The following is a 25,772-nucleotide window of genomic DNA, read 5'->3' on the forward strand; positions in this document are numbered from 1 at the left end:
CACAACCGGATGAATACGAAATTGATGCTGAACAAGCAAAGGAAATACGTCGGAAAGAAAGCATTGAGAAACTTACGGAAGTAGTAAAAGCGGTTAGCAAAATGATCGAAAAGCACAATGCGAGTCAGCGGCGAGCACAGTTCGCTTCATCCGGATCAAAGGAACACTCACGCCCGAAGAAAGTTTGCGCTCGTAAGCAAATTATTGACCTTTTCCTTGTGTATGTGTAGAACAATGTTCAAAACTATTCGTTAAAATTTTCGGCTCTGCAGAGTTTTTTTTATTAAACATTTGAGCCTTACAAATAAAGAGATTAGAAAAAATAGTTTCCTGACAAATGGTGCATTCTAAGGGATGGTACATTCTTGTGAATGAGATTTTGGGGAGTAGAATTCTGGGGAACGGTTTTCGAGGGAATGGTCCTCTGTACAGTGTTATAGAATCATAGGAATACTTACGCATTTTGCTCTTCTCGCCCTTCTCGACCACCGTCGAGAACGGGATGATCTCCACTCCCTCCTTGAACCCGGTGGTTTCTGTTTTGTGCAGCTGGTCTTCCATGAAGATGATCTTCTTCACGTTCGGTGTGATGTTCAGCACCGACTTGAACTTGGGCAGCAGTTCGTGCGAGGTGATGACCGTCGTCACTTCCGTCTCGTTGATACCGTGCGCGATACCCTCGTCACCGAGCGTGGCATAGATCGTAACCAGGGGCATGTTCTGCTTAAAGCACCCGTGCGCCGCGATCAGCCATTCGGCCCGCGTTTCGGCAAAGATCACAATGTTCTGCCGTGGTTGCTGGCCTAGTTCCCGCAGACCCCGGCCGAAGCAAGCGGCCGCGTATTCCGTCTCGATGAAACTTCTCCACATGTAGTCACCCATGTTGAACTTTTTGAATACCCGCCCATTCGGTTGCATCTCATCCTCTTCGCTGATGATTTTGCGCGTTCCGATGCACCGCTTGGTGCTGTGAACTTTGGTAACGAACTCGAACATCCGTTCCAGGGTGTCGATGTTGTTCTGGAGCATCTTGACGTGCATTTCGCCGGGTGGATCCACGCCACGGTATGTGATTGATGTGGCATCCTGCTGAATGATTTTGGCCTGAAACAATTCAAAAAGGAAGGGGGAAACATTAATCGATCGGTTCAACATCGTTTGGAATCAAAACGCTTGGATAGCTATTTTCTTCGGTACAACCGCGACCTTGGCATATTTATAGACTTTTGCACGAGCCGGCTGGAATTATTCGTCTGCTTCTCTCATTCTTCATTATTATAACCAGAATCGCACGCAAGCAGTGAGGTAGGAAAGATAACTAGAGCTAAGGCGTATACATCTACAAAGCATGTTCACGTGTTTGATTCGCGCGCTATTTGGAGGCGAGCATTGGTATTTGCGCTTAATAACCCCTTTCGCACCCACACTATCCAAGCAAAAGTATCTTAAAGTGATTATTTTGTGGTAGGTCGATTTCGCTTCAGCGCTTTTAGGAAAAACATGTTCGCCAATACCCCACTAACCACCCAGCAGTAAAACATCTCTACCAATGATGAACTGTTTTTACGAATTCGAACATATCGACACATTTACGCCGAGCCGATCCAACGAAAATCATGCTGATATGGACAAACGAACCGGAAGCACAGTGATTCTGGGGAAATACGTCTAGCGAAAATTAAACTTCTCGCGCGCGCGTTGATTTGCGTAACACGAACCCGGGTGGACTTTGGCCCCGCGTCAGGTTGTGTTTTTGAGCAATGTTCCCAGCCGGCTTTTGTGCTTACACACATACCTACTACTATTATCGTTTTATTGCTGTTGCTGTGGGTAGTAAACATTTAGTTGCAGCTCTTGTTGCGAAGGTAGATAAAAACAAGATATCAACGTATCATGAGCTACTTTTTATCACAACGTTAACCTCAGATGATGTTGCGTGTTTTAGGGGCTTTTAAGCGTGAATAGCTGAAAATGCAATGACAAATTTCATAACGCCAAAAATGATCATTTTTATGAACTGTAACATTCCGAGGACACCCACCCATCCCCTTCAGCGTTATGAAATTTGTGAATGGGCCCAAGTGGTGTTGCGTTTCACAACCATAAATCATGCAAGATGCACTTATACGATGTTAAGCCATTAATCAAAATTTAGCTATTATTTTTTTTAGTTAATGGTAGCATGCATCATGCATATGTTTCATGATTGAAGTATACCGTCGTGCGGGGTGACATTGGTCCATAAGGGTGACTTTGGGCCAATATTTTAACAGCAAGCTAATGCCATAATAATAAAAATTATGTGTCAAGCTTCAAGAATACGTTACAAATAGCCAATAGATGGTCATACATTAGTTTTTTGGATTTGCTACTAGTAATGAGATGCATCGAAAGAGACGGTCAAAGTCACCCCCTAGGCCCAATGTCACCCCGCACGGCGGTATTAATTCAATTCCGAAAGCGGTTCAGCAGGATGAGTAGACTTACTGATTTCGCTATATACTACAACCTCCATCTACGTAAATTTGTATGAATTGAGAGCTTCGAATCTTACATCTAGGCATTATGTTTCTTACATGGCAAACGTCCATTAAAAATCACTTATTCTTTTCCCATATTCCTTTGTCTAACAATGTAAAACCAGATGGCATTATAGTCTTCTTCTTCTTCTTTTTCTTCTTCTTGGCGTTAACGTCCTCACTGGGGCAAAGCCTGCGTCTCAACTTAGTGTTAAATGAGTACTTCCACAGTTATTAACTATTTCTTGGCCAAAGTTGCCATTTTTTAATTCGTTATCGTGTGACAAAGGACGATGATACTCTCATGCCTAAGGAAGTCAAGGAATTTTCCATTACGAAAAGATCCTGGACCGACCGGGAATTGAACCCAGATACCTTCAAACCACTAGGGAAAGCCCCATCAAGATCATGCGTATCGATATTTTTCAGACGTTTAATAGAAAGTTTTGATTATTGATTTAACTTTCAAAACATTCGTTTCTCGACTATGGATTTTAAAGCAATGTTTTCGAACACATTAGATTTTTTACCATTAAAAACTTTATGCAGTTTGATAACATCAGAACACCATTTCATTTTTATTCATTTAGATTGTCTAATATTACAATAACCATTGCAGTTAAACATTGAATTAAACAAAGTAGAAGATTCAACAGGTATTAAAATGTAACCACTAACTCTTGGAAGGGTTTTGTAAATTATTGAGCTGCTTGCTTTCGGATGTTAAATACGAAGTAATACATAATATTTTTTTTTCCAGGGATCCATCAAATATTTTCAAAGAATTGCGTTGAAACTAAAAAAAAAAGTTCAAGAACACCTAAAAAACCTTGCCATTGATTTGTCTATCAAAGAAGATTGGATTGAGAATTTTACTAGAAATTCGCTAAGAATGGCTGTAAGAATTCGCTGTAAATTATCAGAAATCCATACTGAATCACTTCAGGATCTCGTAAGGACTTTGTCACAGATCAAGATCAAGGACTAGCCAAGATAGTAATTCAAGCAAAACAACACCGTTGGATTTCAGTAAATTTGCCAAAAATCTTTTGAGCTCAGATGGAAATCAGCTAATAACTTCAAGTAAAATCAGTTGATAGTTTGTACATGATATCGAAAAAATCGTATTCAACTATATTATCCGAAACATAATTTATTTATTATAGACGAACGAATAATTATTTGAAGCAAAACGTAAAATTTAACGTACAGTTGTGTTCAGAATAATAGTAGTAAAAGCCGATTGTCATACAAAATGCTCAAGTTTGGCATACTGTAACTTTGTTTCCATATGAGCAATCGGCATGAAATTTTGGTAGTGAAATACAAATATACTTAATTTCGTTATCATAAAAGTTACTTTTATTTTGAGCGATTTCACCTGGTGCTTGAATTTTTAACCGGTAGTGTAAAAATTTCCAATTTTTTCAATAATGAAATTAAGAATATTTGTAGTTTTCTGCCAAAATTTCATGCCGATACTTGAGCATTTTGTATGAAAATCGGCTTTCACTACTATTATTCTGAACACAAGTTAATTTAGTAATTATTTTCCATGGAATCATTTCGAGAATTTTTCTGAAGAATTCATCAAATAATTTTGTTTGGATATCGCAGGAATACAATCTGGTTTCACACAATTTAACTAACAACTCGCCTAACAATTCAAAAGGACCAATCCTCTGATCGTTGATTCTGAGAAAATTAGATTTGAATCTTGTTCGCCACATTTTCCATTTCTATTTCTCAGTATTCAAATCAATTTACTATACTACACGTTAATAATCTATTTTGTTCTGAAAACTGCCAAAAATGTGTAAAAAAATGATGAGTTTAAATGCTTAATCCATTTTCGATTTTCAGCAAGGCATGGGCCAAATTGAATTTTATTAGTGTGCCTGGCCCGAGACTAGGTCCTTTTGATTTTCAATGATTGAGCAAGAGAGAGTCATTGGCCTCTCACCATGCTAAGGCCAATGACAGTTTTCCGATTGTAGGTCCTCTTGATAGAGAGAGAACCGGCCGTTTCGAGCAGGGGGCCAATGAATGATTTGGAAACAGCGGTTATTAGCCGTTTTGAAAATTGAGTTTATAACGGTAAGTTTTATGATAATGATGACAATGTTTGCATAGTTTGTGGGTGTTGGGAGATGCTATCGAATGGTATCAAAACCAGTTTGGTAAACAATTTTATCATTGGCCCTTTAGAATTGTTACGCGAGATATTTCTCAAGAAAGTCCTAAGTTCTCCAGGATTTTATCCGGTGATTGTTTCATAGATTTCCTTAGGACATTCTCCAAGACTCACATTTAGAACTTCATCAATAATTCAACCTGAAATTTACCCAAAGATGCGTGCAGGGATTTCTTACAAAACTGTCCTTTAAACTTTCTTTAAGATTTCAACTAGGAATTTCTCTTGGGATATCTCCAAGAATTACTCAAAGATTTGTTTAGGAATTCCTAAAGTACGTATTTGAGATTTCTCAAGGAAGTCTTGAAAGGTTTGTCCATATATTCTTCCGGGAATTCCTCCTTGGAAATGCAAGGATGGAAAAAATCAGCTCTAACGACAAACAACACGGTATTTGAATGGTCCAAGAGGGCCATCGCTCTTGCAGCAACATGATTTCAGCACCTCACCACGCGCGCTAATCATAGATATATCGAGCATCCGATAAACTGTTTGTCGTATGACAAAGGGTTTGTCGGATATTTGAACAAGTTGCGATTAATGCGAATCAATTTAAAATTCACGGATAAACTTTCTCACATACCATGCACGATAGACTTTCAGATTAAAAACGACAAGCTAGGAGACAAACCGTGGAGTGCAATCAGAAAAATCCTCCAAAATTATGACTTTAATTCGCGAACAATTGATCGTCAGCTCACAGGTCAAGCGATTCATTTTTCGCGGAGCGGAGTTTGTTATGATGGCTTGACGACTAAGGGTTTATCGTTGTTGCTATGATCGCATAATAAAGAACAACCACGATGCATCATTTGTTTTATCATGATCACTAGATTTCCATCCTTGTGGAAATGTAAATTATTATTTTTTGCAATTTGTCATCGTAATAGGCTGTTTTCATCACGCCAATCTGTCATAAAACGGCCTACTTTCCTGCACAGAAGTATGCAGAGCGGGAATAGTCATTACGCAACTGAAATCAGTGCTGTAATGATTCATTACGCAACGCTTTCTCATTACGCAACTGTTTTGAGTTGCGCAATGAATCATTACACAACAATTTTTCAGAAATTGTAAAATGATGGTGAGTGCATTCCGATATAATTTCTGATGCTCTCAAGAGGTCTTCGAAGAAATTGCAAAAAATGTTGTACGTATCTCGTTGCAGAACTCGATTTATACAGCACTCAACGCAATTATCCTACTCGGCAAGCCTCGTAGGATAAATTTACCACTCGTGCTGTAAAAATCATCATTCTGCAACTTGTTCCGTAAACTACTATTTTGCAATTTCTCATCGTAATAGGCTGTTTTTCATAACGCCAATCTGTCATGAAACGGCCTACTTTCCTGCACTGAAGTATACAGTGCGGGAATAGTCATTACCTAACTGAAACCAGTGCTGTAATGATTCATTACGCAACGCTTTCTCATTACGCAACTATTTTGAGTTACGTAATGAATCATAACACAACAATTTCTCAGAAATTGTAAAATAATGGTGAATGCATTCCGACATAATTTCTGATAACCTTAAATGGTCTTCTACGAAATTGCAAAAAATGTTGTACGTACCTCGTTGCAGAACTCGATTTTTACAGCACTCGTCGTAATTATCCTACTCGGCAAGCCTCGTAGGATAAATTTACGACTTGTGCTGTAAAAATCATCATTCTGCAACTTGTTCCGTAAACTACTATTCTGAAATTTTAGAAAATTTCCAAAAAATCGGAAAATATTTCTAAAGCAAATTTTAAAGTACCGTCAAACGGGGTGACTTGCAACAGCGGGGTGACTTGCAACACATTGTAATTTACAATTAAATTTCACTATAAAACACAAATTTCAAAATAAAATTCGTTTAAAATCGGTGCTTCAATACGTGTGACTCACAATTCAAGTAGGGGGCATGATAAAAGCTGTTATTATAAATATTTTCATACATTAAACATAATTCTTTTAAAAGTCTTGAAAACTGATACTTGATGGAGGTACAAAATCGTGACCTAAAAACATGGGATGGATTTAATTTACACAAATTATAATCTACATGGTATTTCGATAACTAATAAGTGATAATATGACGAATTTCATTTTACGAAATTGTAGCAACAACTTTTTAATAAAAATCAATTATATAAAAATGTACCTATGCGGGGTGACTTGCAACACTTTATTTCCAAGCAATTTAGAGTTTTGTAAAAATGAATAACTTTTGTGTTAGGTCCACTTTATAATCTAAAGCAGTGATTCCCAAAGTGGGCGAATTCGCCACCCTGGGGGCGATTTTCAGATCCAAGGGGGCGATAATTTGTATAAGTGAAAAACAAAAATAGATTAAAAGTTTGTGAGAGACAATCATATTTTAATGATAGCATATACATCTGAGGAAGAATTTATTTGACCCCCAACTATTTCATTGGTTCATTACCTCTAAACGAGTTAATGGTTTTTGCCAATATATAATATTGAATGCATTTTGAAAGCAGAAAGTATGTGAGAACTTTTGGCGATGTTTTTTTTTTTCAAGTCCAAAGTAGAGTTTGTTGGTTTTTTGTTAGGGGATCTTTAGAATTAGGCAGCTTAAATTTCTATTATTTCTCACGCATTTGTTAAACTACTCATTTTGATATTTTGTTGACACGTATACTAATCAGTATTTATAGTACAAATCATAAAAAAAATATATGACTTGGGTGGACAAAAATCGAGCGCCATTCAAAAATTACTGAATGTCATACACGTAAATCACCCTATTAAAAATAGGCCAAAGTGACTTAAAATTTCATGGATCAAAGCTTGAAAAAAACTCTAAATTGAACGTAATATTTCAGTGAAATAAGAGTTGCAAAAAGTCTGAGTTTACTGATTTTTATATTTTGTATATAGATTGGACTATTTCCAGAACAGAGAAAATGTATTACCAAAATTTCGTAAATTTGATTTCAACAATTTGAGAAACATTTGAAAAGAAGACAAAAATGCAGAACGTGAGCCGAAACTTTTTCGATGATAGCACATTAGCCAGGATAAAAGATTTTTTGATACAAAAACAATACAATGATAGATATTGCATGACTCATTTATGGATACACAAGTAAAATAATAGAATAAGTAGAATAAATAAATAAATAAATAAATAAATAGAATACACTCTTTTTGGGGTAATATTTCTTGTCAATGAAGAAAATTTAGTGATTCTTCATCCTACTGCACAAAAATATGTTACGAAAAGAGGATCAATTTTCTGCAATAACGCAAAGAGAGCAATGGATGCAGATAGGCCCTTATGAAAAAAAAAAAAACAATGCTGAAATACTTGAATTTCATATCAGGGGGGCGATTCAAAATAATATTGGTCTCAAGAGGCCGAAAATCAAAAAAGTTTGGGAAACACTGATCTAAAGAGTAATAATTCATCAATCAACTACAAACACTCTTTAAATATATTGTTCAGTTAAGATATTGCGGCCCGCGGAACACTTTTGGAGAAAAGAAGAAAATTCTTCTTATTCTATTACAAAAGTGCATAACATTTAGTAAGGACTTCCAATACTTCCAAAAAATGGGGAAAAACTCGTACTGTTCATTATTACTTTTGTGGTTCTTGTTTAAATGTTTTGGGATCTCTTGTTAAATACGTCGTTGGGAAAAATGATATTACCATAAGTAACAGATAAATAACTGATTTAATGGTGAAAAATATGAATATTTTCATAATAATTTAAAAAATCTGGATTTGATCTTGATTCTGTATCTGTTTCGTTCACAATTAATTATTTTCAATGTTTGTATTCACAGGCAGAATCTTTCATAAAAATCAAAACAATTAATCTGCAAATCATTCTGATTCTTTTCTTAGAAACAAAACCAATAAAATTTTTCAACCCTTTCTCACAGTTTTGGTCGACATTTTATCTGTCAATATGGCGTTTTTAAAATAAGTTCTTGAGCAAAAGTTGTTGCAAAGAAGCTAAACTGTTCAAAATATATATATTTTTTTAAATCGAAATCAATTGTTTGTTTATTATTTATCGATGAATGCTACCATGAGAAAAAAAAGGTTAATGCGCAGGAGAAATTAACAGTGATAAGGAGAGTTTTGTTAATACATTTAAAAATAGCTGGGAAAGTCAATCAGTCCTTTTATTTTTTTTTTATATGAAAAACACTCTTTTTTCATTATTTAAATCTCATTTGCATATTCTGAGTTTTGGGAATTTTGAATCATTAAATCAAGTGTGTGCATGAATGAGGCCAAATGTAACATAATCTATTTCTTTGCATCGATCTTCTCTTATGCGAATAAAAGTGACAAGTTTCTTTGCCCTTTTTCACGCTAGTCAGCGAAGTAATCTTACGTCCTGAGATGGAAACATGCCGAAAAATTTGAATCTTCTCTCCTTTATTCACAGAAGAGAAAATCTATAGAAAGAAATCTATCGTGCTACATTTTATGTGACACAAAAACTATAAACTGTTGGAAAAACATTTACCTGGTATTATTGATGCGTAAGTTTTTCAGAACTTTTGTGAAATATATTTTTAACTAACATACGGTCAGAAACTATCTAATTTAGCGGATTTATTGAGCTTATTGCCTGCATCAAACTGCAAAAGCTTTGTGTGTAGTATTTTAAGTGTGCATCTTGAAAATGGTTTCCTGCGAAAAACGAGCAAATAAACAACGGTTAGCACTGGTAGAAAAAATTGTGTTCAAATTGAACGACCAAAATGTTGGAGACTGCACCTCTCAGATTCAAATATCCCAATGCGGCCCGCTGCGCTGATGAAAAATCACGATTTGGCCCGCAACGTGCTCCAGCTTGAGCACCACTGACATACATTAATAACAATACTTAACAAGTGTGACCAATAAAAATATCAACATTTTGTTGGCAAAAACTAAATTAGCATTGAGTGTTGCAAGTCACCCCGCACATCATATACACGTTTTGAAAATGCCTTTAGATCTTAGATTTTCTTATGGTTATCGACTCACAGATAAAATGTTACTGCTTTTTATAGTTACCTTAATAATGTTTTTAATATCCAAATTGTTTAAAATTTTATTGAAACAAAACAAGAAGCAAAACCTAACGAAATTAGTAGCTAAACAGCAAAACCGGGTATATATATTTGAAAATAAAAAGCCAGTACTATGATACTACGGTTGAACTTTTATGATTGAGCATGAGGTTAAGAATCTTGTAGAACAAAAACTGTAGAGAAATGTTTGTTTTACAGGTACTTTAATGAACAGAAATCAATTGTATGAGGTCAAAACCATCTCTAATCGGCAGATTAGAGAACACTGTCAAAAGTTGTAAAGTACTAATAATACGTTCAACTAGTGGTATTTATTTTGATTTCCGTTTTTCCAAATTCTCATTAGAATTTTTTTAATGTAAAAATAGCCAAAAACCACAAACTCCTAATCTTCTCCAAATTGGATGAAAATTTGTCTAGTAGTTTGTTTTAGTATTGCAACTAGGACTAGGGGGTGACTGGTTGAATCCCAGACATTTTGTTTTTTGTGAAACTGTCTACTATATAAAGCACCTTACAGCACTTAATGAGAAAACGATTTTACATTTTTAAATACAAATTTCCTAATGATGAATTGCGGCGGCGTTCAAAAGAACGGCGTGTGGCGGCGAAGGATGAACCACGAGCTCGCTCAACCCTACGATGAACCCAGTATCGTGAAGGTAGCTAAAGCTGGAAGAATACGCTGGGCAGGGCATGTTGCAAGAATGCCGGACAACAGCCCTGTAAAGATGGTGTTCGCTACGAATCCGGTCGGAACAAGAAGGCGTGGGGCGCAGTGAGCTAGGTGGATTGACCAGGTGCACCAGGACCTGAAGAGCGTGGGTCACAGTCGAGAATGGAGAGAAGCGGCCATGAGCCGAGTGAATTGGCGAAATATTGTTGGCGAGGCTTTATCAAGATAATTGATGTAAAGCCAAATAAATATGTAAGTAATGATGAATTGCACGACCCTAGATATTAAACGCAATTTTTGTGGCATGATTGCCCAAAAATCCTCGATTTTCACAAAAAAATTTCATTCAATGGCGCATCAATTCCGCAAAAAATGCGAAATCCGCAAGAATCATAAAATTTACGACTGTTGTAAAAGCTCTGAATTTGTCATGAATCTTAACGGTAATATATGAAGCATATCCAGGAGTTCTTTTATTATCATCTAGATTTTTTTCAAGGATCCCAATGATGCTCCATAAGTTTTTTTTTTTTTTTGAGACTGCCATCCGAAATCTACTAAACATCTAGTAATCGAATAATCGGTAAAAAATGTATGGAAATTCTGCCAAACATCATTCCAGAAAAAATACAGCATTCTGTTGAAAATTGCCCAAAACGGACAACTATCTTTTACGATGCGAAGTTCGATTTGACAGGCAGTCGTGCACCCCCTTGTAAAATGTTTTAGTTTCGTCCATAGTGCTAAAAATTGAAGCGAAACGGTATGCTAATGTTTTATATACATATTTTCCCCTATCATTTTGAATTCCCAGGATTTTCTTGCTTTCCCTGGATAGGTGGACACAGTGTCGTAAAAATTCAGCCGAATGATACCCGATCAGTGCGAAAACGAACAAAAACAAACTCCGCTAGCAAGAAGCCAATCTGACTTCGAGTGCGAATGCGATGAGAAAGAGAGTGGGTGCAACACACGCACACATTCAGTTTCACCCACTGTTGGTGTCATTTCAAAATTCAGTTTCACCTAGAGGCACTGAAATTGAAAATTGAATATAAAAAATTACAAATGAATTTTATATTACTGGTGTAAGAAAACGGCAATGTGATGCCTCCAGTTGATGAATCATGATTGTCTTTTAATAAAAAAATACAACTTTTGCAATTTGCGGATGTTTTGTGGGGTATTCTGACGGAAATGATTTTTTTCACTAGTGAAATTGAATTTGAATGTCAGTAGTGGATGAGAATTAGTGTAGCAAAAGTAATTGAAAAACTGAATGCACGTTCTACCAGATTCGTGCATGTATTGTCAAACAAACATTCACACAAAGAAGAATTCAACGATGACGGAGCCTACTGAGGATCGGCGTTGTTGACTGTATATTGAAATATGCAGACACTGGATGGACACCGTGTTTTGAGTTCAACAAATATCTAGCGTTATCCAAGAATTGATTTGAAAATATGCTTTCTCAGATCTACTAGCGTTATCAGTGAACTATCTGACGTTAAAAAAAGAAGGTTTATTCCAAAATAAGCTTAATAATATATGCCCTATTATATTTCAAGATCAGCGATTGCTTACAGCAATCTAAAAACTCTTATGAGTGCAGGCCTTCGAATCTACAAATATAATCAATGATATCTTGGAGATTCATAGAAAATGCTCATACTTAGGGTCTACCATGTTTGGCATAATACCATTTAGAATAATTCCGTTTGGTATGATAGTTGCTTGGCATAATGGTCGTTGGCATAATGTAGGAAGAAACCTACTGCTATGGCAATCTCAATCTCGTTTGTCTCGGTAGGTGATTGCACCGTAGAGTTCAAGCGACTCCTTAAACATTTGTGAGTTATTATCGTTCACTAGTCACTAGTCACTCAGCTTTACAAGTCACGTTGCATATGCATTGAAAACCGCTTTAATTGCCAGCAAATGTTAGCCTTTCACAGGAGGCGTGATGTTATTTACACTAATCATGCTTAGGTATAGCTATTGGGGACAAATTTGGTCAAATGCTTGAGGGATGCTAAGGACACTTATTTTAAAGAACAATATGCACTGGCCTCTTTGCGAACTAATAGCATAAGGTAGTTTCAGATAATTTGTGTATTGACATTAGCAAAGAAGAAACCTTGATAATCTTATTGACATAATAAAGTCATGTGTTACATTTCCCATTATCTTCAACAAAACAGAGGAAAGACTTAGGGGAAGTTTCATTCCTGTTGCTAGCTTTTGGCTTAAAGGAAGAAACCTTTGCCACACTAACAGCATGTGATGCTTTCAAAAATCTACATCAAGTTAACGAACTGCAAGTATATCAAGTACATGCTAATAGGTATGCCAGTTCAACCTAATGTGTATGGATTATCACATCTATTCATAAGCGGCTGCCAGGAGTACAAATTAGCAGTTATTCGCGACTCGGGTAAAGAAACCCCCTCACAAGAAATTCCCTATCAATAACAACACAAAAGCGATTACCGGCCGATTGTTGTTGTTGTTGTGAGACATATTTTAAAACCACGTTAAACCCTCTTCTATTTGATGTATATTGCAAATCTAGCGATAATTTCAAGGAACAAAACCAAGCATTCTCGACTTAAAATGTAATAATCCCCACAATATAAGCTCCAAAAAAAAAGATTTATCGTTTTACCCTCCGGTAGCAAATTGGTCCCCCTTAATTTATCCTGTTGCTGCGTTCTTATCAGCTGATTTTACATAACCGGCAGTGTCACTTTCACAAACAACGCATCAATACTAAGAATAGCTAATCAACCGGGGTGCGCAAACTGCGTCACTGTGTTTATCGAAAAGCATCGAACTGTGCAATTTTCACCGGTCGCTATCAGTTAATCACCACCGTTAAATTCAGACTTGGTTTGGCATTAACCCTCCGCACCGCACGCGGATGATTTGCAAGGGGACGTGCAATATTCCTCACGTGAGCTTCTACCCCACCCCTACCAGGAGGAGGAGATTCTGGGGATGTTTTCGCCTTACCTTCTGTCGTTTGGCGAGGGCTCTTCGCTTCCAGGGCCGCTGCAGCACCAGGTATACCGGGAACGTGATGATGTCGTACACCATGGCGATGATTTTGATCGCTCCGATCGCCGTCTGCACCCAGAAGCTTTCCATGCTGTTGGGAAGAGAAATGGGAGATATTAGCGGGATTTTGCGGAACGCTGCTCTGGAATAAGGAGAAAAAAGAAAGTTATATCAAACATGCAACGTGCGATGGGTAAAAGCTAGACAAATATTGGATTTTCGTATGCGTTTGATGGTGGCAAACATAGCTACGGATGGAAGAAGTTAGATATTGATACCGCTTGAACCACTCAAAATATTTGTTTCCCCCCAATTTAACGTAAGACAGATTAAAAGCTCAGATCGTCAGACCATGATTTTTAACATGCTTATGAACTTAGAAACTTTATTTCTATAGAAAGTTGTAAGAGAACGATTGTTTTGTAACTCTCACGGCAAATCATTTTGCATTTTTATATCGTGTAGCAAGGGCAAAAACACTCTACTACGAAACATACCATAAGCATGCATGTTGCTATTTCTGGACACATCCATTTTTATCGTATCATACACTACCCATCCTCAATATGGAATAACGTACAGAAACGATTACTAATGAATTTTACAGCACTTTGAAAAGTTTAGCATCGCCCTAAACGTATTTTATTTCGACATTTTGTAATGCTAGATCAATAAAATTTTTGATAACAGCTTTTAAATTACATAACTATCATACATATTTTTCATTTTTCCTGATTGTTGAGCATTGCTCAAACTTTTAAGTAGCATTACTCTTTATTGCAACGATTCCATACTTTCGGTGGGTAGTGTAGGATAGCAGAAGGAATCTCGATTACTTTTTCAAATCGACGTAAGTAACTTTCACATGGTTTGGAAAAAAGTAATTGAAAAGAGTTAAAACTTTATTTGTAAAAATATGTTAAAATGAATCTACATTACATCTTTTTTTCACGTGTATCCTTATAATTTTACATGCAAGCAGCATGCATCCATAAAATCTTGATTTCCTGTAATTAACTCACAAAAAATTACAAAATGATACATCGTTTTGTTCAAATACTTACGACGTTGTTGTACCAGTGTAAGATTGACTCAAGTAGTGTTTATTTGTGACTCGTGATTACGCCACTTTGTCTCTCCATATAATGGAGCGTTTAAAGTAGTGATAAGGTTGAAAATCTTACTTACGTCGTTTTATAATTCCGAAAATTAAAGGTTATAAAAATGAAAATCAAGTTGGTCCAGAGTGAAACGTGTAGAATTTGGTCTGGGGAACACGTAGGATTGATAAACGATTTTGTTTACTTTTCTGACTCACGACTGATTGAATAATGTCGAATTAGTTTTTGAACCTAGGTTGTAACTGGCGCAACCCATTCTGAATCACAGTTTAAACCCAAACACGATTCAGGTTCGACCGAACTACAATTCGTTGACGTTGGTGTGTTGACGGGTTGATCACCGACCCAGTTCCTAAAAACGAAAACATATGTTTTCGAGAATTGTTGATGACACATTTTCTCAATGCGACATCTCCGATTCAGCGATACTGTCGTAAGTCGTAAGTGCATCAGAGCTGAATATTGGAAGGATAAGGCCGATATGGGAATTGCCAAGGATTCTTGTTGAGGGGATTTTCCCTTCCTTGAATGATATTTGGTGGATTACGGGAGAAGTACAGGGGATCGGCAAAATTATTGAGATAGGCAAAATTTTTCCTAATTTCAAATGCTTATAACTTTATAAAAATGAATGAATTCGGATGCATCCGGAAGCCCTCGGAGACAAATTTGGTCTAGTTTCAGTAAATTGTTTGGTCATGCATATTAGCTCCTGGAAACCGGAGATGTTCCAGATTTTACGAGGTCATGTCCAAATCACTTTTTTCTGTCGCATCTATTTTTGTAAGGTGTAAAGTTGTATAGATGTTTACAATTTTCCTAGAAACCAGAACTAATTGGAAGTTGAATGCCGGAGGATGCTTTGAGATTTGTTGGAAATCTTCAGAAATATGTCCATTTCCGTAAAGCTGGTTCCGGAAAATATGGTCAGTCAGTAGTGGATACGAATGCCTAACCCTGAAGAAGGTTACAAGTGGTAGTCGAAATACGCGTATCTGTCAAAGATAAGCAGTTACGGCGGAATTATAAGGTAAAAGGTACTCAAATCTTCTCAAATGATAACATGTTTTTTTTTGTCACTTTTCAGGGTTACCTGCGACTGAGTGACTTGGAAATAGGAGCTAAGAGACCTCTTGTCTAAAAAACGGGCAACGAACCATAAAAAGACCTGGTCTCTAACAGGAACCGAGAAAACAAAACGGAAACTAATAGGAGCTAAGAGGTTGGTTTGATTGTTCATAGTTACTTCCCATGGAATTCCTCTAAGAATTTTCCAAAGGAATTCCTCCATAACTTTTGGTTTTTGATACCTCAAGAATTTAACCTGGATTTTACCAAAGATAGCTATAGAAATTGCCTTATAGATCACCATAAATTTCTCCAAGGATTCTTTGATGATTCCTCTAGATTTTTTTTCAAAAATTTGTCAAGGGGGTGCTAATTATTACAATGATTTCTATAGACCACAATTCCCGTTTACAACATATTCTAAAATTCAAATGTCTTTCAGGATTTCATATAGATTTCAAATACAGTACTGACCCGATTTTGTCTACCCCAGATTTTGCCAGCTTTTGGACCCGATTTTGTCAACCTATTTTGAATTTATTAAAAATTGTCTTCGTCATGTTTTACCACGTTCACATTAATATTAATTAATGATGATGATGTTCGATGTCATGCACGCATGGGCGTAGCCAGAGGGGGCAATGGCAATGCCTCCTGCCCTCTGTACGATAGAACAATTTAACTACGGGAATTATTCTTGTGTTTGAAATCATCAAGAATTGTCTCCAGCACTCGTATTTATACACTAATTACGTCATGATATATTATAAAACTTATAGAGTCTACCAAACAATCAGGATTTTTCAAAAAATCTTGCCAATGTTGGAAGGGTTTTACCAACAGCTCGCAATGGAGATATGCACAGCCGAGTAGTAGACAAACGAATTTCATAAGATCTCGAGTATCAGTAAATCATGCTTCGTTACTTAGCAACCTGACAATTTTTGGTTAAAATTGAAAAACACAGCCGAGTTCATAAAAAAGAAAATAGGTTTGTAGGTTCATTCATGAATTCCTCCAAGAATTTCTCTAAATATTACTTTAAAAATCATTCTATGGAATCCTGATGAAACTGTTTTCAAAAATATTCATATAATAATTTTATTAATAGTTCCAGGTACATTAAAGATAATTCAATGGTCATGTAGGATTCAGAATAGTAAGCTCTCAGTGAATAACTGTTGAAGTGCTCATAAGAACATTAAGCTGAGAAGCAGACTCTGTCCCAGTGGCGACGTAATGCCAGAAAGAAGAAGAAGTAGGATTCAGATTGATTTTGGTTGTTATAAGGGCCAGAGCAAAATTGCCAATTAAAAGGATCACTACGAATCGAATCTTCAGAATTTTTCCAAGGTGACGATGAATCGAAGCCAATTTTCAAGAGCATAAATCTGGAGAACCAATCTGGAGATGTCTAGTTCTTCACCTTCACCTTCACCAACCTGACTACGCCCATGTCCCTCGCTCCCTTAAAAGTCTTTGTAGGTTGTAAACGCGGTTCATTAGCAAATATTAACACGTCAAAATTTGAAAAACAGAAACAAAAAAAGTGACCCGATTTTGTCAGGTTCCCCATTTTGTCAGCCTAAAAATCATCGAAGGGCTGACAAAATCGGGTTCTTAGTGTATTTCACTAAGGTTACCTTCAGGAATTACTCCAGAGATTCCTATTAGGATTTCTTCAGAAATTTCTAGTACTTCTCTGAGAAGAAAGAATTCTTCAAAGATTTTTTCCAAGCCGTCTTCCAAGAGTTCTTTTAAGAATGTCTTCATTTTTTTCTAAAATTATAAGACATTTTTGAAAAAAAATCTCAGTTATTTCTAAAGAAAATTCTCCTCTAACGAATCTTATTGAAGCCACTAAGGCCACTAAGGATGAAAGAAGAATTCTGAAAAAACTTCTGGACTCTTGTGGAATAAACCTTTGTGGATTTTCTCGAAAGAAATTCTGAATCTACGAAAGATTCCCTAAAGTAACAACTGGAGAATTGGGATGCATGCTTAGGGGAAATATCCGAAGGAAATTACTAAGGTAGTAGTTTTGGAATGCTTAAGAATTTTCAGCAGCAAATTCTGTACAAATTCCTCTAAGCAACCGTCATAAAATCGCTGGATGAATTTCTTGGAGAAGGTGATGAGGAATCGCTAGAAAAAAAAACTGGAGTGGGAGTCCCTGAATGTACTCTAGATGGAATTTTGAATGAATCACTAAGATGTTTGTCCTCAAGAAATCTGAGACGAAATTCTTGAAAAAACTTTTGAATAGAAGTGTTATTTCAAGTCTCTGAAGGTTTTTCAGGAGCCTGTAGAATTTTGCATCTGAACTCACTGCAAGCAGAATAAGCAAGAAAGAAAAATCAGAGACTATGTTGGTTGAAAAAGATACTTTATAGACCTGCCATTAAAAATAGAGAATATTTAGGACTTGCTTAAAAATAAAGAACAACACGCTTAGAAAAAAAAAACATGTAAATTTACGTGATATGTGTCCGACATATTAAAGCAAGTAGAATGACGTACGTAATTTTCCGTCGCATTGGACTTAATCTTGTTCGAGAATTTTCAGTCACATTGGACATAATTTTACAAGATAGACTCATTTTGAAGGTCAATTACAATTTTTTATTGTAATTTAGAAAAATGTAATATAAGTTGTTTCATAATATGAAGTCTAAAGAGACCTGCTACCAGCTCTGATTATCAGATGCTAGAAGTTACTTCAATATTTCCAAGTTAGCAGTAGTTATAGAGTGATTATTATAATTTATAATTTATTGATTTTACGTAGAAATATCTCTCTTTGCCATCTTCTCGTAATAATAATAGACAACAATAACTGTAAAAATCCCACATAAAATTGATAAAAAAATCTACTTATTAGTCTTTTTTAGTTAATGACAATTCTACAAGGATTCAATCCCTAGGCAGATAACGCTCACTGATATTGAAAAAACAGGTGTTCAAAACGATCCTGCTTATTGGGATTCATTCTAAGCATGCTTGTTTGAAGCCAAGACTAGAAGGATGCTCTTTGAAGACTAAATTAGGCGTTTCACATATCTTTGACAGGATTCTTAAACGCATATTTGTCACGGATAACTTGGACATGGCTGAATACTATCGAACCTGGCTCATTATTGGGCGGGTCTGTTATGATTCTATGCTAAATTCGTATTATTCAAAACAAAACAAAAATATCTTCAGCGTGATTCTGACGAAATTTTAGATACAATCGTTAAGAACCATGCGCACGGTTCTCGCAAAATCCTTTTCATATTCTCTGCGAACCCTGAGTAAGAATTTCTTAAATCACAATAGGATATTCTCAGCGTGAGTAGAATTTTTATAAAACCCTGGATTATTATAAACTCCAGTCCAGGACGGAATTCAAGAAAATCTCCTGGGATAAATTGTGACACGAGCCTGAGCATAATTCTTTTAAAAAATCTCAGGAGGGACTATCATTTTTATTTCTAATGACAGAAACTTCAAAAATCAGCCAGAAATTTGAGTGTTACTGTCAATATACCAGGAATTGACAAACATAAACTTAGAAGAATTCAGGAAAGAAATATTCAAAATTCAAACAAAACACGTCATGTTCACGATAGAAACTTAAAGGTCAGTGAAGATTCCAAGATTGAAAATCATAACAGGAACAGTAGGGGGATGTTCCATCCTGAAACCCATCCTTAATAGTATTTACACTGATTCCATGAGGTTCTTTCTAATATTTTTAGCATAGTGATGTATGAGAGGTGCTATAATTTAAAGTTATTTCACAATCACAAACCACTTTTCTCTACAAATGTTCCATAATTTTGCCACTAGATACATCAAAAGGACACTGACTTCACCATAACCTATTCTCTATGTGCATTAGGGCAATTCAAATTTTAAAAGTGTTTGAAAATCCAATCTCTCATATGCTCCTTATCACCCTTTCTATAAAAATAGTGTTCTGTTAAATTTTCAGCTTTCTAGGTGGAGATTTAAAGGTGACCCAAGGACAATGCAGGTTTATATGGAAATTACTATGGAGAAAATTTTGGGAAATGTTCCAAACACGATATTACTGTAATGTAAGTAGAAACTTATCATCCCATATTGAAAACTCATTCTTCAAACCTTAATGAAGGATGTTACCAAAGAAACAAATCTTTTTTGAGCTAATTTTGTTTGAGATTTTTGTACATATTTGCAGGGCTATAATCCCATATTAAGCTAAATAATAACAAACAAACTCTTGAATATCTCTCGCGTTCAGTATCATAAGGGCGTAACTGCAATGATCGATTTCTCTTCATCGATTTTCTCTTTAGTTAATTACTTGACTGGGAGAATGTTTTCGACTATTATTTTCAATTCAGTAGTAAGAACTCCTCGTTCTTCATCATGTTGCATCGTTAAATGTAACCAAAATCGATTGAACTCTGTATACTAGTTTAGAGAGAAAATCGACGAAGAGAAATCGATCACTGCAGATACGCCTGTATGATAATAAGCGCGAGATCTATTCTGCTATCCGTCGAATTGAAGTTCTCTCTTCTACAAATTCCTTTATTACGGTTTGAAGAATGAGTTTTTACTATGGGATAGTTTGTACTTACATTACAGGACTAGCGTGTTTGGAACATATCTCAAAATTTCTCCATAGTAATTTCCATATAAACCTCCACTGTCTTTGGGCCACCTTTAGTTAACCTTTGAAAGCTGAAAATTTCACAGAACACTAATTCTATGGTAAGGATAATAAAGGAGCATATGGAATATTGTATTTTCAAACATTTTCAAAATTTGAATCGCCCTAATGTGCATAGATGCCCATTCAAACTGGTTCACGTTTTTCACCAAACAAATGCACTACTTTCAAAAACTACTTTTTTCGCCGTGATCTCCTGAACTCCTTTCTTCCACCCCTCTTGAGAACAGATGCTTACTTGTCGTTGCCCATCGTCGAACCGTCAGAAGCAAAGAGACAAATTCTGCACGCAGAGACCAGAACACCGATACGCGTCGCACCACGAGGTTAGAACGGTTCAAGAAACTTTACTTAACCGGAGCAAGTCAAGTCTAGAACTGAACTCCGCTGGCCGACGACCTAGCTCAGGTAAGGGTACCGGTGGTAGCCAGCGTTCGATTTTCGATAAACCTTCAATCAGTGTGCTTTCCAGTCGGTGGTAAGGCAGCGTTTTGCGGATACAACTATCTTATCTCTCGCTGCATGTATACCAGCGAGAATGGTCAGATAAGATCCAACCAAGGTGGTAAAGCCCGGAGACGGTGCACAAAGTATCCAGCGTTGTTTATCAAATATCTGGAAGCTTAATACCCCGCGACCTAGGCGCAAAAGATTTGCTCGTTTTGCGATTGTTTTATGGTTCCTTACTTACTGCAAAATCGGATCAACACATGGTTACATAAACGGAGCGTATAAATATCAACACTGCATCGCATCGATCAGAGAGAGATTACCTCTAGCTGCGCCGATAAAGTTGCAATCAACAGAATGAATGGAACTCACGTTTGATCGTTTTATTTGATCAATGCACCGACGAGCGCCCGGTTCGATGACCACAAACGTGAAGTCTAGTGGAATATGGGGCAAATGTGCCACCATAATAATGTTAGTTTTTTTTAACTTCCATGAGCACTGTATCATTTAAAATGAAAATTACTTCACTTAATTACTCTTTTGATACTTCCAAAAATTACTCCATTGGATCATCCAAGGACTTCTTCCGAGATTCTTCCATGAATTCTTCAGGGAAGACCTTAATAGCAATTCAGCAATTGATCTAGTGATTCTTTCTTTCCCAAGATTTCCATTCAGGTCTTCATCATGAATTGAACACCAGTAAAAAAATAGAATATATTCAAAAATAACTACAGAGATTTCTAGAATTTTTTACAGCAATTTACTCCATGTAAAATAAGCCAAGGGAGAGGGACCTGGTGTAGTGGTTAGAACAAACGCCTCTCACCTGGAATCGAATCCCATCCCCGAGAAAGTCACTTGAAAATTTCAGTAACGGCTTCCTTCAGAAGGGAAGTAAAGCCGTTGGTCCCGAGATGAACTAGCCCAGGGATAAAAATCTCGTTAACAGTAGGCAAAAAAAACCCTAATGAAGGGTTAAGATCTCTAAGAAAAATATGTTCCAACGCTTATTTTCTGAGTTTTACTCGAGAATTTCTTCGGAGATCACCAGGAGAAATTCTCAATGAATTTGTTCAAAGCTTTTGTTCAAGGATTTCTATAGGAATTCTTCAAGGAAGTTGTCAGGAAAATGCTGAAGAAAAACATTAAAAACTATCGAACAAATCATAATTGTCTGGAGGGCTGCCTGTTTCAGTCTCAGGAATAGCAGGAATAGACCTGCTACCAGCCTTGATAAGAAAACAAATCGTGAAAAACATTTTTCGCGTAACTTTTCTTTTCAAAAGGAGCTATTTAACATTGAGAGGCTCTCTTTGTTAATTTTCTCTTTAGTCAATATCTGAGCCACATTAACCTCTTATTGTGTTTTTGTACGAAACGTTAGACAATATCTTTCGATATATAGTGAAAAAACTTACCAAAATCTTCAGTATTGCACTGTTATAATCGAAAGAGAGTTAGAGAGGAGAGAACTTCTCATTGTTACATAAGTCCTTTTGAAAAGTTACGCGAGATTATTCGTTGTTGTAACAAGTAGGGGTGGTCTAATTGTCCCTATAACACACTAGCCCCATACTCCGCTAAACGCACAGCGGTTAAACTGATCCACTCATAAATTGATGCGGTTTATCAGTGAGTACCGGACCCTAAAGCAACAGAGAAAAAAATGAAAGTCCAAAGTAACTCGGGTGCAACGGAATTGCACCACTTTTCTCAAACTGATATGGAGCTGATGGACTCGTTGAAATCTTGTTTACGAAGCATTCTTTCAGCTCTTCAAAGAATATTACATACAGGGAGCGAAATGGACTTTGACAGACGGAATCACACAACTATATCGAACCCGACTAAATAGTAGCGTGCGATAAGATAAGCCACCGGAGGCCGTGAAGCACGTGTAATTCCAAGCGATTCGCTTCTCAATCTCAAGTGGGATCGGAGTTTGATATCGAACGTGAATCGAAATTGTTGACCGTTTAGGTGGGTCACCACACATGGTTGAGTAATAGCGTATCGAGTACTTGAACTGGACTGGGGACGCCTGCAATGTTTACCTTTGTACGGTAATCAAGTGCGCAATAATTGAAGTCCAGATTGTCAACCCTTTAATGCCTCGAATTGTTCTTCAGCGAATTTAAAAAAAAAAATAGTTTGATTTCAGAATAGACATTCACTTTTTCGCAAAAGAGTCGATCGAACATATTTTCGAAATAAATTAACAAACACCATTTGAATGTCTCGTGGAATCCTACGATTTGATTGAGGAGCGTGACACATGAGAGTAGTTATGTAACAACTAGTCGCAGTCAGTGTTGTGAGAAACTCAAATTCTCATAACTCACACTTGAAATTGTTCATGCGTGAGTTCTCAATCACGCAACTCAGCAGTCAAAAACTGATTTCTTGTTAGTATGGTAGAATTAAAGTAATCTTTTCTTCTTTTTTTTTTTGTTTCTTTATTAAGGTGAATTTTAGCACATTAACATATGGCTAGTTCTTCACCCGAATGGGAATGCCAGATGGGCATCCCACGAAAAATATAATCTTTTCTAACGTAAACAACATTCGGTTTTCACGAGATTTTACCAGGTTTTACGATTAAATTATTTTTGACGGCTTTAGTGTGATGGATTGATTTCGCTCGAAAAACTAAAGCATGAGATTTTTAAGGCAGATTTCTAATGAGTTTGTTCTCGAGGGAAATCTCACTGGTTAAGCAACAATCCCATGAGGAATATTTGAAATCCTCCAAATGTGTCAGTCAATATTCAAATACCTACACGTAAAAAATCCTAGACGATGCCTCCTGATATTCTTGTTACCTTATCGAGAAGATTGGATTCCAGTCCAATCTGTTGAAAAACTACATAGGCTTCCTTCTATACCTGATTAAACTTAATGATGGGTTCAGTTGAAATGCTGTGCAGATCTTTGGCTAATCGTTGAGTTAACTCAAGAGCGGTCGCGCATTCAGCCATCACCAGCGCCACCTCGCTCGAGCAGTGTATGAACAGCGAGCTGTTTTCAAGGTGCGTGTACTCAGTACACGTATGCGACCGATCTTGGGTTAAATTCATGTTCTATGTCAACCTTATGGACAGCGGGACAAATATGCGTAGAACGGCAGCCAACCTCTTGTAACACTTTTTGTACGGAAATTCTACAATTTTTTTATGAGCTGTAACATTTTGAGGACAACTACCCACCCCCTTTAGTGTAATGAAATTTGTGAATGGACTTTTATTAAAATATGCCTCTAATTGACTGAGAGCTTTTCACGTCAGTTAACCATTCTTGTACATGTGACTCTGTACCCAGGGAAGCCAAGGAAACTTTAAATGCAATCAATGTCCTTCGCCACCGGTGGAATTGGAACCCTTAACCTGCAATATGTTCATGCTGAACAGCTGCGTTCCTACCGAAAATAAGACTCCTCGGTTTTCAAATTTCAATTTTGTTTGTAACAAAAATGTTTCTCTCTCATGAATATAGGTTGTGCCATTTGCTATACTCGTCATAGCTGCAAGCATTTTACCAGAAATTTGCCCGTCTTTCTTAAATGGGCTGTTCTTTCGAGTTTCGTTATTATCATATTGAAAAGTAAAGTTTTTTGAAATCGGTTTATTCTACAGGGATTCATTAAAGTTAATCATGCTATATTTAATTCAAAAAATTTCCCTTTTTATCTACTTGTATTAAAAAATTCAGGTCTTTTATGGAACTGCTCACCACTTTTTTGCTATCACCATTTCTTCATTGTCTTGAATCAAACACAACTCATTTTTGTGATTTTCGAAATTCAGGTGAACGATTCCTCAAACCAAGAAAAGTTTTTACTGTAGTGGTGATCAGAAGCCGCATTTTTTCGAACATGTACAAGTATATTAGTTTTTTATGCCACAGCGGAACGATTGTCTATCAGGTTGGTCTTTAAGTGGGATCCATACAACAACATTTGCAGCGATACTATCAGGGTGATCATCCATTGCCACAAAATATTTTGGAAGATCGTAATGTAAGTAGACCGACATCTAAAACAAAGAAGGTAGTAGGTAGCAATGCCCAAAAGGAGACTTTACTGCATCCTTTTCATAATAAATTCACCCTCAGACTGTTCTTCAGAGCATTTCAGTGTGGCTGTTTGAATCTCTCCAAAATTAGAGGACAAATCCAAACAAAGCTTAGTATGAAAATAATATTTGGTGACAAGTTAGCTTTCGGGGTAATGGCGTTCAGGGTAATGGCTTTGGGGTACTGGAGTTCGGGGTAGTGTCATAGAGTCTTAGAGACCTTATGCTTAAAAATAGAGACCAAAAAGGGTCCTAACAGAAGCAAGGAAGAGACCGAACGAGAACCAAAAAAGACCTGATTCGTGTTTGAATTATTTTTATTCTTTTAAGTAGATAAATGTTTCTATGAGATTTTTTTAGAGAATACGGACAGATATTTCTCTATGAGTATTTTGAGAATTAAAATTGTTACTGCTCGTATCACTGTATATATTTTTTTAAGATTTTTTCCAAGGAATTTCATCAGAAGCTAATGCAGAAATTAGCCCAAAGAATTAATCCATTCATTATTCAACAACACGCAGCAATAAAGACATTGCCCTCCCTTATTCTTGGTGCAACAATTCTGTTCCGTGGTGTGGTCAACCCACTTGAACATAATATGACAATGATCGCTCACCGCGTGCCCAGCGATTACCTTGGCTTTGCATTGCAATTTTCGAGAACTTTTTTTATAGAACAGCATCCATAAAACAATTTCAATTTTGTGTTTTGAATAACTGATTATTCCCGAGTTGAAAAGATTACAACAATGTTGCCTCCTGTGATTGTCATGATTTTTTTTTCTTTTGATTGTATCCTAATCCGCAAAAGTTGGGATAATGGGATGTGAGCGCACTTGCCTTACTGTTTGTGTT

The 25,772-nt window shown here is 36.5% G+C and overlaps 1 protein-coding gene across 4 annotated transcripts in view; it reads right to left on the bottom strand.

Annotated features, from left to right (window-relative positions):
• The window catches only part of LOC5574220 (long-chain-fatty-acid--CoA ligase 4), a 90,577-nt gene that overhangs the window by 16,356 nt on the left and 48,449 nt on the right, over nt 1-25,772 (bottom strand). For 3 of the 4 annotated variants that reach the window (XM_021849347.1, XM_021849348.1, XM_021849346.1), the window contains 2 exons: nt 13,454-13,589; nt 459-1,104 (listed from right to left, as the gene is read on the bottom strand). In XM_021849347.1, coding sequence (XP_021705039.1) covers nt 459-1,104; nt 13,454-13,589 — 782 coding nt within the window. Of the gene's footprint in view, nt 1-458; nt 1,105-13,453; nt 13,590-20,627; nt 20,788-25,772 lie in introns of those variants that run through there. The other variant, XM_001661225.2, reaches the window with a different exon arrangement.

The sequence above is a fragment of the Aedes aegypti genome, chromosome 3, assembly GCF_002204515.2.
Source record: "Aedes aegypti strain LVP_AGWG chromosome 3, AaegL5.0 Primary Assembly, whole genome shotgun sequence".
In the NCBI taxonomy this organism is placed as follows: Eukaryota; Metazoa; Arthropoda; class Insecta; order Diptera; family Culicidae; genus Aedes; species Aedes aegypti.